The sequence below is a fragment of the Rhinoderma darwinii genome, chromosome 4 (genome assembly GCF_050947455.1).
Source record: "Rhinoderma darwinii isolate aRhiDar2 chromosome 4, aRhiDar2.hap1, whole genome shotgun sequence".
NCBI lineage: Eukaryota > Metazoa > Chordata > Amphibia > Anura > Rhinodermatidae > Rhinoderma > Rhinoderma darwinii.
In genome coordinates this window covers 170,111,379-170,125,968 of record NC_134690.1, presented here as the reverse complement: position 1 = coordinate 170,125,968, position 14,590 = coordinate 170,111,379, and the positions used below count along the sequence as shown (strand labels likewise).

The 14,590-nt window shown below is 42.2% G+C and overlaps 1 protein-coding gene across 3 annotated transcripts in view; it reads left to right on the top strand.

Moving 5' to 3' along the window:
• Positions 1 to 588: 588 nt before the first annotated feature.
• Positions 589 to 14,590, top strand: part of ARMC9 (armadillo repeat containing 9) — a 190,469-nt gene continuing 176,467 nt past the window's right edge. The window contains exons 1-3 of one of the 3 annotated variants that reach the window (XM_075861839.1): positions 589 to 939; positions 7,715 to 7,804; positions 13,191 to 13,316. In XM_075861839.1, coding sequence (XP_075717954.1) covers positions 7,754 to 7,804; positions 13,191 to 13,316 — 177 coding nt within the window. In that variant the 5' untranslated portion in view covers positions 589 to 939; positions 7,715 to 7,753. The remainder of the gene's footprint in view (positions 940 to 7,714; positions 7,805 to 13,190; positions 13,317 to 14,590) is intronic. The other 2 variants (XM_075861838.1, XM_075861840.1) reach the window with 2 other exon arrangements.

Sequence of the window (14,590 nt, the reverse complement as noted above, 5' to 3'; positions counted from 1 at the left end):
AAAAAAGTTATGGCTCTCAGGATGCAGGGAGAGGAAAAAACAGAACAAAGGGATTTGGTTTATTTAGGAGGTCTGTAATTATTTTTATCTTCACTATATAACCACAGCTGGTGCTGAAATACTGGGTTCACACATGATGTTTTTAACATGTGTTTTTTGTTTTGGTAGATAAACTCCAATGTCTCTTAATAGAAGTCCATTAAACAAAACAAAAACCGCAACAAAAACGCTCTGTGTGAACTAGCCTAGTTAAGAAATGATTACTTTACGATCCTCTAGTAAATGCAAACAATGTCAGATGGTTTTCTTCATGCTGCAAATCAGAGCCAGGGCAACAATTCAAAGAACCTGCACAGTCTGCTGTATGTATGTGGAGTGACGTCACGGAGAAGCCCTTCACGACATTCTAAACAACAATCCCCACGCACGTAGCCAAAATCCCTCAAGTTTGATCCCAAATCGCTTCCGTCCGCGCCAATCACGTGATCTAAGCATTACAGCACGTTACCATAACGACTGCTTGGTTTCAGAGGCTTTTCTTTTTCAATAAAACTTTATTGTTCTTGTAACGCTTAGCAATTTCACATGCTCCCGGGCTTCACCCCATGTATAAAGAACAGCGGAGATTAATGTATATTGTGCTGGGTTACAATGATATTGTTGGGCTCCGTGTGACTTCTGTTAGCAAGCACAGCAGCGAATGCCCCGCCTCTCACACAGAGAGTAGTCTTTTTTTTTTCAGGATTACTGATTGGCTGTTTGTAAGCATCTAATTTGTTACAACCCTTTCAATTGGTTTGCTGCAAAAAGTGTCTGGAAGATAAGTGTTTCCTTGGTTACATTGTAACCGTCTACTGGGCCTGGTGTGGCTGCAGTGAGTCCTGGATTACGGGTCATACAGCCCAGCACACCGGAGCCGTAACATTGCTTCACATAGCGGTAAGCTCCTATTGATATTGGCGGGTGTAAATGATATAGGATAGGACATAACTGTGCTGCTATTTGCAGTGCTATAATTCTATTTCATTGCTACTTTTTTTTCTTCACTGTAAAGTATATTTTTGACTTCTTGTTTGCCATTAGGCTAAACACAACTAAAATGTATTGTAATGTATGTTATTCACCTCACACATAGGAAAATGGCGCACATATTATCTAACAAATGATACGTTTTTGTGTGTAAACTTGACCAATCGGTGAAGAATGATGTACTCGCTGGTTGTTTCGTGCTTTTACACTTGGCAATGATTGTTCGGTACGACATTATAACGATAATTGGTGAATGGCCGTATGACACGATGGCTGCAATGTGTAAATCAGGAGTGTTAGATTAGTCGCTGACTGTCCAATGAGTACAACCGCCGCGCTGCGCTGAGCCCTCGTACTGCACCCGTAGACGTTTATGGGGACACGTTCTTTGTCATTAATCAGATTTCATACGGCGGCAAATAGATTTTTTTTTTTTTCTCTTGGGTTGATGAGGAATACTAAAGAAAAACAATTGTCGCGCTTCTTCACGTGCCTTGTCTCATGACCGCTATAGGTTGTGCTCCATTGTGTGTTAACATTATAACCACGTTCAACTTACATGGCCACGGGTAGCACCAAATCGCAGTAAAAACGCATGGTTTTTTTTCAATGCAGTTTTAACTGCACCTCAACTGCAACGTATGAATAGACCTTTAGGGCAAGCCCTATGGAGCTGCAGTGACGCGGCCACATTAGCAGTTGACGGCCGAGCTGGCAATCTGTTTGTTGCAGGTAAAAACTTCTGGTTCCCTGAAAAGTTGTGTGGACATGAAGGGTGTATTCATTAATGGCTGCGCTATTTCGCATACCTGCTGTTTTACCTGCAGCAATTCACAGCCATTAATGAGAAATGCGACAGCTGCTTTCAGTGCAGCACAACTTTTGTCGTGTCAGCCGTGTCCATGCCGCTCAGTGGGGCCTTACACTTAGTCAGGGTAAAGTTAAGTCCAAATGGAGTGGTCCGGACACGGTTGCGACACCGCCAACAACCGTGTCGGCACCATGTTTGGCGTGGCTGTCAACTAGTCTGTTAATGGCCGCGCATTATAAAATCGTGCGGCCATAAAGGGTGTATTAATTAATAACTGCTCAATTTTTGCAAGTAAAGGGCCATTTTACCTGTAATAACGCCATTAGCAGGCTAGCGGAGAGCCGCGCCGAGCATGGTGCTGGTACGGTTGTTGATCATGACTGTGTCAGGACCGCTCCCTTTTGGACCTGCTCTCGGTGTATGTTCACATGGTGTGGTGGTGTGGTCAATTTAAAGTTTTATTGCTGCGATTACCACAAAATTGCTGCTAAACACAGCTGTTCCATCTTGCACAGTGTGAATATACCCTGACACGTTGTAATGCCTGGCTGTGGCGTGATAGCTGTGGAGTGATTGCTGCGCTTGCAAAGTGAGAGGAAAAAAGAAATGCGGTGTACAAGGTTCTGCTCCTCCACCAGTAGTCAGCGTAGAGCTACTCTTAAGGCCAAGATCACACCACACACCGTTTTGATGCAGTTTTTGGTTCAGTTTTTTTGAGCCAAAGCAAGAAGTGGATCCAAAAGGAAGGAAATGTATAAAGAAAAGACTGATGCACCTCCTTTCATTTCTGTCCATTCCTGTGTTTGGCTCCAAAAACTGCATCAAAACTGTGTGTGTGATGCTGGCCTAATGGTACTCACAGCAGTGTTCACCCCTTCTAGTAATAAAAATTGTGTCCTCCACTTCCCCAGTCATCAGATCAGACCCTCCCTCAGCAACCCCCTCCTCATAACGTCTCAGCAGGCCCCCCTTTTACCGGGAATCGAATCAAGTCCAACCCCTGCCCTTTCTATAGCTGTTTCACAGCAAGGCACCATAGGTTGCCCCAGCCCCATCCCAGTAGTCATAGCCCCTCCCACGGTACAGAGTTGGACTCCCCACACTAGTCACAGCAGTACTACCACCCAGACCCCTGACCCATGTACTCCCCTTTGTCCGCTCCCGCAATGTGCCCTCTGCTGGCAATAAGCTATATAAAAGCAGGCTATTGCCGGCTGCTGTTTGTTGCTTCCAGCATATGTCTCTGCTAACATAGACCAACACCGGCGGCAGAATTTGTTGCAGAAGTTTCTGTGACTGCATATCGGTTGCATTCATCTGAATAGAATTTTCAGAATTCCATGCACCTGCTGCAGAATCAGCCCCATTTAGATGAATGGAACTGATTTTTATTCGCATTTGTTTCTGCAACAAAATCTGCCGCATTTTACTGCACAATTTGTGCTACCAGTGAAATCACCTGGCCGCTGAATATATAAAGGGCAGGTAGAAAAACCCAGTTGTGAGGGCCATGGCGACCGGGTTTTGGCCTGCACTGCATTGAGGGCAAATAGAGCTGTCTATTAGGCCCCATGCACACGAATGTGCTTTTGCGGCCGCAATTCCCCGAAAATCCATGGGAGAATTGTGGCCCCATTCATTCCTATGGGCCCATGCACAGGACCGTGGTATCCACGGTCCATTCATAAGCCCGGACCGTAGAAAGAACGGGCAAGCCTTATTCCGGCCGACCATCATTGAAAATAATGGCCATGTGCACAGCCCGCGATTCGTGGGCGGCTCGCGGCTGTCACTCCGTGGCCGGCCCGACTTGAAAATCACGGCCGTTCACATGGCTACGGCCGTGCGCAAGAGGCCTTACACCTCTCTCCAGGACAGTACTTGGCTACTTGTATTCTACTTCTATCTGCTAATCTTTTTTTCTTTTATCTAATTTTTGGTCAATATTTTGGTTTCTTCAGAACCAAGTACTATTTTTCTTAAGACTTAGGCCTCATGCACACGACTGTATTTTTTCCCACCCGTAAATACTGGCGTAAATACGGGTCCGGTGTCACACGTATTCGACCCGTTTTGCACCAGTATTTACGGACCCGTGCCCGTAAATATGGGTCCGGTGTCACCCGTATTCTACCCGTATTTACGGGCACGTTTTTGGCGGCAAAATAGCACTGCACTAATCGGCAGCCCCTTCATTCTATCAGTGCAGGATAGAGAGAAGGGACAGCCCTTTCTGTAATAAAAGTTAAAGAAATTCATACTTACCCGGCCGTTGTCTTGGTGACGCGTCCCTCTCTTCACATCCAGCCCGACATCCCTGGATGACGCAGCAGTCCATGTGACCGCTGCAGCCTGTGATTGACCTGTGATTGGCTGCAGCGGTCACATGGGCTGAAACGTCATCCAGGGACGGCCAGGACGTCGGGCCGGATGTCGAGAGGGACGCGTCACCAAGGCAACGGCCGGGAGACCGGACTGGAGGAAGCAGGAAGTTCTCGGTAAGTATGAACGTCTTTTGTTTTTATTTTTTACAGGTTGCTCTTTATTCTGATCGGTAGTCACTGTCCAGGGTGCTGAAAGAGTTACTGCCGATCAGTTAACTCTTTCAGCTCCCTGGACAGTGACTATTTACTGACGTCGCTTAGCAACGCTGCCGTAATGACGGGTGCACACATGTAGCCACCCGTCATTACGAGAGCTCCATAGACTTCTATGGACTGTCCGTGCCGTTATTACGGCCTGAAATAGGACATGTTCTATCTTTTTTAACGGCACGGGCACCTTCCCGTAAGAAAACGGGAAGGTACCCGTGGCCAATAGAAGTCTATGAGCCCGTTATTACGGGTCGTAATTACGACCCGTAATAACGGGAGTTTTTACGGTCGTGTACATGAGGCCTAAGTCGACACGAACGTATTCTTGCGGCCACAATTCACCCGCAAATCTGCGGGTGAACTGCGGCCCCATTCATTACAATGGGCCCAGTCCGGTCCGTGCATAGCCCAGGAGCCTGGACCGCAAAAAGATAGGACATGTTTTGCGGTCCAGGCTCATAGACATTAATGCACGTGGCCATGTGCACGGCCCGCTGCTGTCCGAGTCGCAAAACGCGGCCGTGCACACCACTACGGTCGTGTGCATGAGGCCTTATGGTCTCAAATTACAATGGTCCTTCCGGAAAAAAAATGAATATTGTAACTTGAGGGAACACTGTATAATAGTGTCACATGAAGGCTATCTTTGTCCCTGGCAGTCACTTGAAGGGTATGTTCACACGCACTAATTACGGACGTAATTCTGGCATTTTTGGCCCGAATTACGTCCGAAAATAGCGCCTCAATAGCGCTGACAAACATCTGCCCATTGAAAGCAAATGACGGCGTGTAAATAGGCGCCCGCGTCAAAGAAGTGACCTGTCACTTCTTTGGCCGTAATTGGAGCCGTTATTCATTGACTCCAATTAATAGCAGCGCCAATTACGTCCGTAATGGACGCGGCTTTTCAAGCGCCTGCACATGCCGTTACGGCTGAAATTACGGGGATGTTTTCAGGCTGAAACATCCCTGTAATTTCAGCCGTTACGGACGCCCTCGTGTGAACATACCCGAACAGTGATTGCCTTCTGCTACTGCAGAGTCTGTGCGTGGAGACCTCTCCTGACTGCCAACCACAAGTCCTGCTAAGCATGGTGTGGCTGTCAAATGTATACTGGGCTTCCCTTCATGTCAAATATAGACTAAATAATATATAATTCAGGAACCAGTCATGTCAAAGAGCCAGTGGAGCTTGTTTGGCTTGCTTTTTCACTATTTGTAGGATTTAAAGGGCTTGTCTGGTTTCTTCAAATGAATGTTATTTTTTGTATAATAAAAAGTTATATAATTGTCCAATATATTTTCTGTAATAATTCGTCACAGTATTCAAGATCTCTGCTTGTTGTAATTCCGTGGGAATCTTCATTGTTTACTTCCAGTGGATAAAATTCTGTCCACAGTCATGTGATGATCACACAGGTGCTGGGATCGTTAGAAGACAGAGTTCTGATACACCTACTGTAACGAGCCGTGCGCCTGTGTGTCCATCACATGACCATGGAAGTAAACAATGAATGTCCCTACTGAATAACAACCAGCAGAAATCTTGAAAACCTTGAGGAATTAATACAGAAAGTTATATAGGAAAACTGTATAACTTTTTTAATAATACAAACAAACATTAATTTGCTGAAACCGGACAACTCCTTTAACGTGTATAAGGCTAGAGTTACACACTGGTTTAAAATTGCTTGAAATTTACATTAAAACTGCAGCTTCTTGCAATTTTTATTATTCCTTGTAGTGAAATCACTTGAGAATTCCACTAGTGTAAAATGTAACTTTTTATTCAATACAGCTAAAAGCAAGATGACGGATAATACGCATAACACAACAATAAGAGTAGAACCCAGAAATATATCCATTATACTGGCCTTGAGTATGTCCTAGTTCACCCTAAAAAAATGCAGAATAACCATTGTGAAAAGGGCAACACTGTTCTCCAACCTCACCCTAGTATACCCTGTAAAGTCATATTAAAAAAATAAACCATATATGGACTATAAAAGGGGGAATATACAGTATGCGGAGTAATACATTTTATATCTGGGGAGATCCAGTGGAATCCCCCAATCAGATAAACACAGTAATGCAAATACACCTTTGATGTTGCTGATAAGATCATCCCTTGAAGTCACACTCGTGTAAATGTAACATACTACCGGTAGATATCTCTGTATCGGAGTCATACCTACATCAAAGCACCAGGTAAAACATCTCTAAAATATACATGTCCCTATTAAAACTCGGTTCATCAGGAGATCAATAGCTAGATCATAAATTATCCAAACCTATGCAAGGTGTAGGAGATGACAATCACGATGTCTTGGTAAATATACGACACCACATCATAGATGAGCGATGGATAGCAGTATAGATGTCCCAATAAGGATGTCTGCTCCGCTACTATGGGGATTTTTTTTCCCTCGCGCCCCCCCCCCCCCCAATGAACAGCAGACCTACCCAATGGGAGGAAAGTGGTGCTAGTGGTACACAGTTACTTGCCTTGGGGCAGATGTAGCATTGTCACATACTGGTTTCACATCCTTTTAGGGTTCCATAGCCCGAGCATTGCACCCAAACTATACTATATCTGGGGCTGGAGCAATGGCTGGGGGGGGCAGATGTAGCGCCGGAGCAATTTTTCCCAGCAGATGAGTTGTCACACAGGTTCGGAAGATGCTGCTAATGGGTCTGAAGGAGAAAAATGCATCTTTATGTATTATTATATAAAGCAACAATTATTTCCATGTTTTCCTTTGTTTTGTTGATGGTTAAAACGTTTTAATCCTTATTTGTTTTTTTGCTTTTCGATTCTGTTTTTTTGTTTGTGGATACGACTTTTGATAGCAATGTGCAGCTATTAGTATGTTTCTTTGGCTAGTTGTATAGCCAGAAGCTATATAATTATATGGGAAGTGGCAGACAAGGCATAATAAAGTTACCTTGATGTGTAATATAATTATGTCGTTTTGAGTCTTTATTAGCAGCCAACTAAGCAGAACAAAGAACAGAGCACTGCTGAGTACAAGGCGTTCTAACTCAATAAGTCTACCGAAAGTGAAATTACACCTTTTGGTCTGGGGACAAGAATTTCTGAAGTAAACATATTCTTGTGTAAACGTAGAGAAGCCAGGCCCGGAGGGTGGCACCAGGCAGTTGATTTATTTGGGTACTATAGCATTGAAGAGGGGTTTTTCCTTTATGGTGTCATCAGTGTTTGGATTTCAGTTTTATATTTGCTGTGTAATAATTTGCGCTTACCTTTTTTGTTCTTCAGATTTTCTTGGTATGAGGAAAGTAACGGATTTGTCTTAAAATGGGTGATATTTTGGCATATGAAGCAGATTTACTTGGACTAGTAAAAGAAGTAAGTATGCCATGCTCTGTAACGTATGCAAATAAAGGTCTGTATCTTAAAACGACCCTCCGGTCTCCGTAAAAAATTATAAATGTGATGGGGTATCTCTACATATAATAAAACTGTAAATTTTGCGTGTCTGTTCGTTGAAAAAAATATTCGGAAAAAAATAATTGGGGGGGGGGGGATGAAGGATAAGTGATAGAATGCGTTAAGATCATTTTTGGAATTTTTGTCTTTGTTTGTGCACGCATCACGTAAAAACTACTGACCCAATTCGGATGGAGTTTTTAGAAAAATACAGGGGTCAACTTGAAGTAACATTGAGTGAACCGATTGCGATGAAATAACTAAATCCGAAGATATGCGAATTTAATGTTTTCAAAAATTCATTTACATTGCATTAGTACAACAAACACACATGGAAACCATGGCAACCAATCACATTTTTACTTTCATTTTGTATTGTCTTGGAAAAATAGACACCAGTAGGTTGCTATGGGCAACTGCTCCAAATTTCTTCTATACTGATTGTTAGATATTTGAGAGGTTGCAAACAATGGATGCGGCGCAGGTGATAGCCTTTTTATACCCCCGAATCCCCCTCATTCCAAATAATTTTCCCTTCAGTTTTAAACATGTACAGTTTCCAGTCTGCTTATGTTACGCTATGACCATCAACAAAGCGCCGGGCCAAACGTTGCGCATTGTGGGCGTGGACCTCCGTGTCAGCTGCTTTGCGCACGGCCAGCTCTATGTGGCTCTCTCCCGTGTTAGCATCTCCACCAATCTTTATGCACACATCCCTGGTGGTTCTACTGCTAACCTTGTCTACAGGGAAGCGTTGTCGTAGTGAACCTGACTACTGAAAAAACTATTTTTAATTGAAGTTTGTTTATTGTCTTTGGTTTTTTTTTCACTTTGTTTTGAGTATTGTTCAAGGCTAGGAGCATACTAATAAAAAAAAAACGCATCGGTATGTTTTTCAGTGGTCTGCGCGTATGAAGTCGCTGGCACAGCTAGTATGGAATAATATTACCTGTTGCCATCGTATGCCGTGAATCTGCCGTTTTAGGGCCCCCTCTGCGTTGTCTCTAAATGGCAACTGTTCTTCTCAGACTAAGTCTAAGACACTCCCACTGTTAATGGATTGGACAGAACTGCTCACGTGAACTGCTCTGGCCAATCTGAGAACAGTGGGAATGTCTCAGACTCGTAATCTAAAAAGCACTGCAGCCATTTTGGGACAGCGCAGGGGGAACACTAAAATGGCAAATCCATGGCCTAGGTGGGCAACTGGAGGGCATCAGATATTATTACTCTATATACACCATATTTAACATGTTGTCCCGGACCAGAGGGTCGCTTTAAGAAATAAAAAAAAGAATATATATATATACTTTACACTCATGCCTCCACGCAATTTTGCGTCAAAGCGTCGTGTTGTGGAAAAAATGCATAAAAAGTAATGTTTGCGGCTAAAAGCCTGACTGAAGCAGAGCTTGAGATGTAAAATAACTCCTAAAAATGAAAGTCCAAGATATGTACAGGGTGGGCCATTTATGTGGATACACCTAAATAAAATGGGAATGGTTGGTGATATTAACTTCCTGTTTGTGGCACATTAGTATATGGGAGGGGGGAAACTTTTCAAGCTGGGTGTTGACCATGGCGGCCATTTTGAAGTCGGACATTTTGTATCCAACTTTAGTTTTTTCAATGGGAAGAGGGTCATGGGACACCTCAAACTTATCGAGAATTTCACAAGAAAAACAATGGTGTGCTTGGTTTTAACGTTACTTTTATTCTTTCATGAGTTATTTACAAGTTTCTGACCACTTATAAAATGTGTTCAAAGTGCTGCCCATTGTGTTGGATTGTCAATGCAACCCTCTTCTCCCACTCTTCACACACTGATAGTAACACCGCAGAAGAAATGCTAGCACAGGCTTCCAGTATCCATAGTTTCAGTTGCTGCGCATCTCGTATTTTCACAGCATAGACAATTGCCTTCAGATGACCCCAAAGATAAAAGTCTAAGGGGGTCAGATCGGGAGACCTAGGGGGCCATTCAACTGGCCCACGACGACCAATCCACTTTCCAGAAAACTGTTCATCTAGGAATGCACGGACATGACACCCATAATGTGGTGGTGCACCATCTTGCTGGAAAAACTCAGGGAACGTGCCAGCTTCAGTGCATAAAGAGGGAAACACATCATCATGTAGCAATTTCAGATATCCCGTGGCCTTGAGGTGACTTTTATCTTTGGGGTCATCTGAAGGCAATTGTCTATGCTGTGAAGATACGAGATGTGCAGCAACTGAAACTACGGATACTGGAAGCCTGTGCTAGCATTTCTTCTGCGGTGTTGCTATCAGTGTGTGAAGAGTGGGAGAAGAGGGTTGCATTGACAATCCAACACAATGGGCAGCACTTTGAACACATTTTATAAGTGGTCAGAAACTTGTAAATAACTCATGAAAGAATAAAGTAACGTTAAAACCAAGCACACCATTGTTTTTCTTGTGAAATTCTCGATAAGTTTGAGGTGTCCCATGACCCTCTTCCCATTGAAAAAACTAAAGTTGGATACAAAATGGCCGACTTCAAAATGGCCACCATGGTCAACACCCAGCTTGAAAAGTTTCCCCCCTCCCATATAGTAATGTGCCACAAACAGGAAGTTAATATCACCAACCATTCCCATTTTATTTAGGTGTATCCATATAAATGGCCCACCCTGTAGATTTAATACGTGCCACTTGTGCCTATGTCTTCATGCATATGTCTTTGCATAATTGCCAGATCTAAATAGACCAAAAATTTCTGTGATCCAGATGCCGGTAAACATCCGAGTCAAGGAGTTGAGAATTGGCTAATAAGATGCAGGGGGTGATTAGATGTTTAATCCTCATCTTCCCACCCATGCAGTAGGAAACTTGCAGCTTCCCCCTCCCTTACAGACTATCCATGCTGCACCCGAATATTGCATAGAGCTTAGAGTCTGGTATTATTTGAAAGCTGAGATGTAAGCTTTATCTAAGCCTTATATTCTAGCCTCAAGCATTTAAAGGGGTATACCCAGAAACTGGGTCCTGAACCCGCACTTCATCCCCCCTGCAGTGAAGAGTAACTCGAATGGAGCGGCGGTCGAACGTGTGCAGCTTAACTGTTTCCGTCATTTCCGTAGACTTTGAATGGAGCAGCAGTGCGCATGCTCGACCGCCACTCTATTAAATGTACTCCTCGCTGCGGTTGGGCAGTGAAATGGAAAGGGGGGCTTTACACCCAGAGGTGGGGCCCCCAGCGATTAGACCATTATCACCTTTTCTATGAATAGATACTAATTGTTGATTCTGGGACAACCCCCTTTAATGGCATAATGTATTAGATAAGTCCATAGCAGTGAAAAGGTTAATGTTCTATTGAGTAATTAAATTATTTGGCTTAGTCTTCGACATGGGTAACAGATGACGGCCATAAGTGTCTACCATTACAATGTCCCATATGGGTTGTCACCCAGCTTTTTACACATCCTGAATACGTAAAAATCTGCATATAAATATCATAATTGAGCTTTACATGTCATTCATCTGGTTGGCAACCCCTATAGGCATTGTAATGGCTTCCATATGTGGTTTCCACTTGGCTTATTTTTCACTTAAATACAAATAGCAGCTCTCCCTCTGGCGCACTCCTAACTATATATTACTAGGTAGCGAGTACCACATTTGAATAGACACATGTTATACTTCATGTATAACTGATAGCAACTTCCCTCTAAAAAAAAAACAACCCCAGCTGTTTTCCAAGGGGTGAGAAGCTGGACCATCTGATTGCCACGGCGGCTTCAATCCGAAAAGGGGTTGTCTTTTGTGAGACACTGGGGCAGATTTGCGAATAGTGTCTCAAATTTATACTGTTTAGAATCCGGCTAGATTCACCATTCATCACAGTGGCTCATGCTGGATGATAAATGTGGTGCCTTTTTAGACACCTCTGTCAAACTTTATACCACCTCTTGGTTGGCTTACTTCAAACCAATCTTTTGGCCCAAAAGATTGGTTTGAAGTAAGCCAACCAAATCTTTTGGGCCAAAATTTTGGTGCAATTTGCCAAATCCTAAACCACAGCCTCTTTCCCGCTAAGCCATACCCCCTTGTTGAGCAGTCTCAAACATTTCATTGATGAATTTGTCTAAAATTATATGCACCAAAAAGAAGGTGCAACTTAAGCCAGAATTCTGGTCCAACAACAAATAGTAAATCTGCCCCAATGCCAGAAAACGACAACTCCAGCTTCCATGACAATGCATGACTACACATATCTACCTTTGAGGAATCGGGAAGAGTTTAGTGACCACCTCTTTGAGAACTGTAGTGGCAGCCAATGTCGGAAAATGTAACTGAAGGCTAAATAGAATTCGCAACTTGTCATCCCAAGGATCTATACTTAATGATGTGTTTTTTTTTGTTTGTTTTTTTTATTTAGTAATACCCGATCAAGGGGTTTTCCCATCTAAGAAAGTGATGGCATATCTCCATGATATGCCATCACTTCATCACCTGTCGATCGGTATGCTCCGACTGATGGGACCTCCACCTCCAATCATTAGACTGATGGAGTTGAGATTAGGCAGTTCCTGGCATAACATTATGCCATTACTTGATTTTTATTACAAGTGGCCTACATCGTGGTACATACACACATACTGTTTTGGTCAGTTTTTAATACCACAATATACACTATCCCTTGTGATTTTGTTTCATTTTTATAAAGAAAAACAAAAGTTAATTGCTGCGTATATTTGATTACGTTTTTGATGCCTTTCATTCCCGTTTCAGTATGTATAAATTACCTTACGATATATATTCAAGTGAGCTAGTCTGGATAAGAATTAACATCACGTTTAGTGGTTTATTGTGTATATATTTTTCCTCACTTAGAGGAATCTATTGCCTTAGGTTCTTACTTTGCCTGAAGGCAATATATACATTGCTAGTGATTGAAGAGCGTGAATATGTACTTGTACAACAAAAATATTTTTCCGTTCAACATGCAGAACCAATGTTAGTCTTCCCATGACCTGTGCAGGGCCCCTCATCAAACAATCACTTCGTGCTCTGGCTGCCGTTTTACAGAATGTATAGCAGCCTACGTGGCTCTCCTCATATACATATATACTTATGTTACAATAATTGCTCCCTGTTTCCCAAAGTCATTAAATAGAATGTCACCTCGGTGCAGGGAAATAGGAGAGCAACTTGTCAGAAACGACTCAAATTGTCATACAATGATCACGTTTCCTATAGATCCAGATAATGTTAGTTTTTACTTTGCAGTGTACTATTATGTGTTCTACTCTGCTGTCTTTTATTTGTTGTCTCTTAGTTTCTTAATTTCGGAGAGTACCATGAGACCCTGAAAAGCTTTACAAAGGAGTGTAAGGTTAAAGGAAAACCAATTCCCCGAGGTGATGGATCTGCTACAAGGGATTCAAGGACTTTACTTATACAAGTTAGTATATTAAAATACTTCAACAGGATATTATTGAGTATATATGTTTAATCTGTTTTTATTCAAAATTCTATATAAAGAGAAAATAATTCATAAAGAACAATGATCTTTGTCATACACAATCATGCACATAAAAATAACATATTAGTGTCTGGCAAGGAATGCGACAGTATCTATAACTAGTACACGAGATATGCCAAATCTATAAAGCGCTCCATGAATATAGGGGACCAAAGATTTTTTTAAAAAAAGTTGAAACAAAAGAGGGAAATGTGTCAGAGAAAAATGGGTCGGTGGTTTATGAATACTAAAAGCAAGGGACGCAGTCGGAGAAATTAATCCGTATAAAGCTGTTTAGAAGATGGAACTGAAATCTGCAGAATTTCGAAAAGCATCCAGTAGGTACAAACATTTAAAGAGAACCTGTCACCTGTCCAAAAAAACTTCAGCTGACATCTCACTTAGATTGCAGGTGCTTCACAGATTCTGCTGCATTTTGACTGTCAAGTGGGCAGGTAACACCTGATAGTTGATAAGGGGTAACCGCCCACTTGATGGTCAAAGGCCTCATTTGTATATCGGACACCAGAACTAACAGTCCGTTATCTCAGGGACGGTGGGGGGGGGGACGAAGAACAGAAAAAAAAAGCATCAGAATCTGTGAGGCGTCTGCAATCTAAGTGAGATGTCAGCTGAAGTTTTTTGGGCAGGTGACCGGTCCACTTTAAGAGTAATATTCACTATTGAATATTTCAGTTAAGCTAATAGTACATGTATTCTAACACTTGAAGGACTACAGTAAGTAAACGTAAAAAGGGGCTTTTGCATCACTAACTGAAATTTATTTTGCCAAGTTGAACGGTAACTAAGGCCCCAAGAGTGCCCATATCTTTGGATAAACGTGGGTAATAGGGAGTTCCCTGTCACTAATACCTCAATACATAGCGCTCAATTTAATATTAAACATTTTGTTGATAAAATGTGTGATCTATATATATATATATATATATATATATATAGATTAGCAAAATTAGACAGTTAATACTATAATTTACTTTGGTACTTTTACGTGTGTAAAATGAAATAGTTAACCCAAGAACCATTTTTATTTTTACCATTTCTGTACATTTTCCTCTAGACAAGATCTGCAAAGCATTAGTTACAATTTTGAAGTATAGGACAATCTCCACTGTCCTACAAGAAAGGGAAAAAAAATAGTGTACCCTAAAAGTTAAAGGGTTTGTCTCCCAATTGAAATCCTCCTCCTTTAGCAG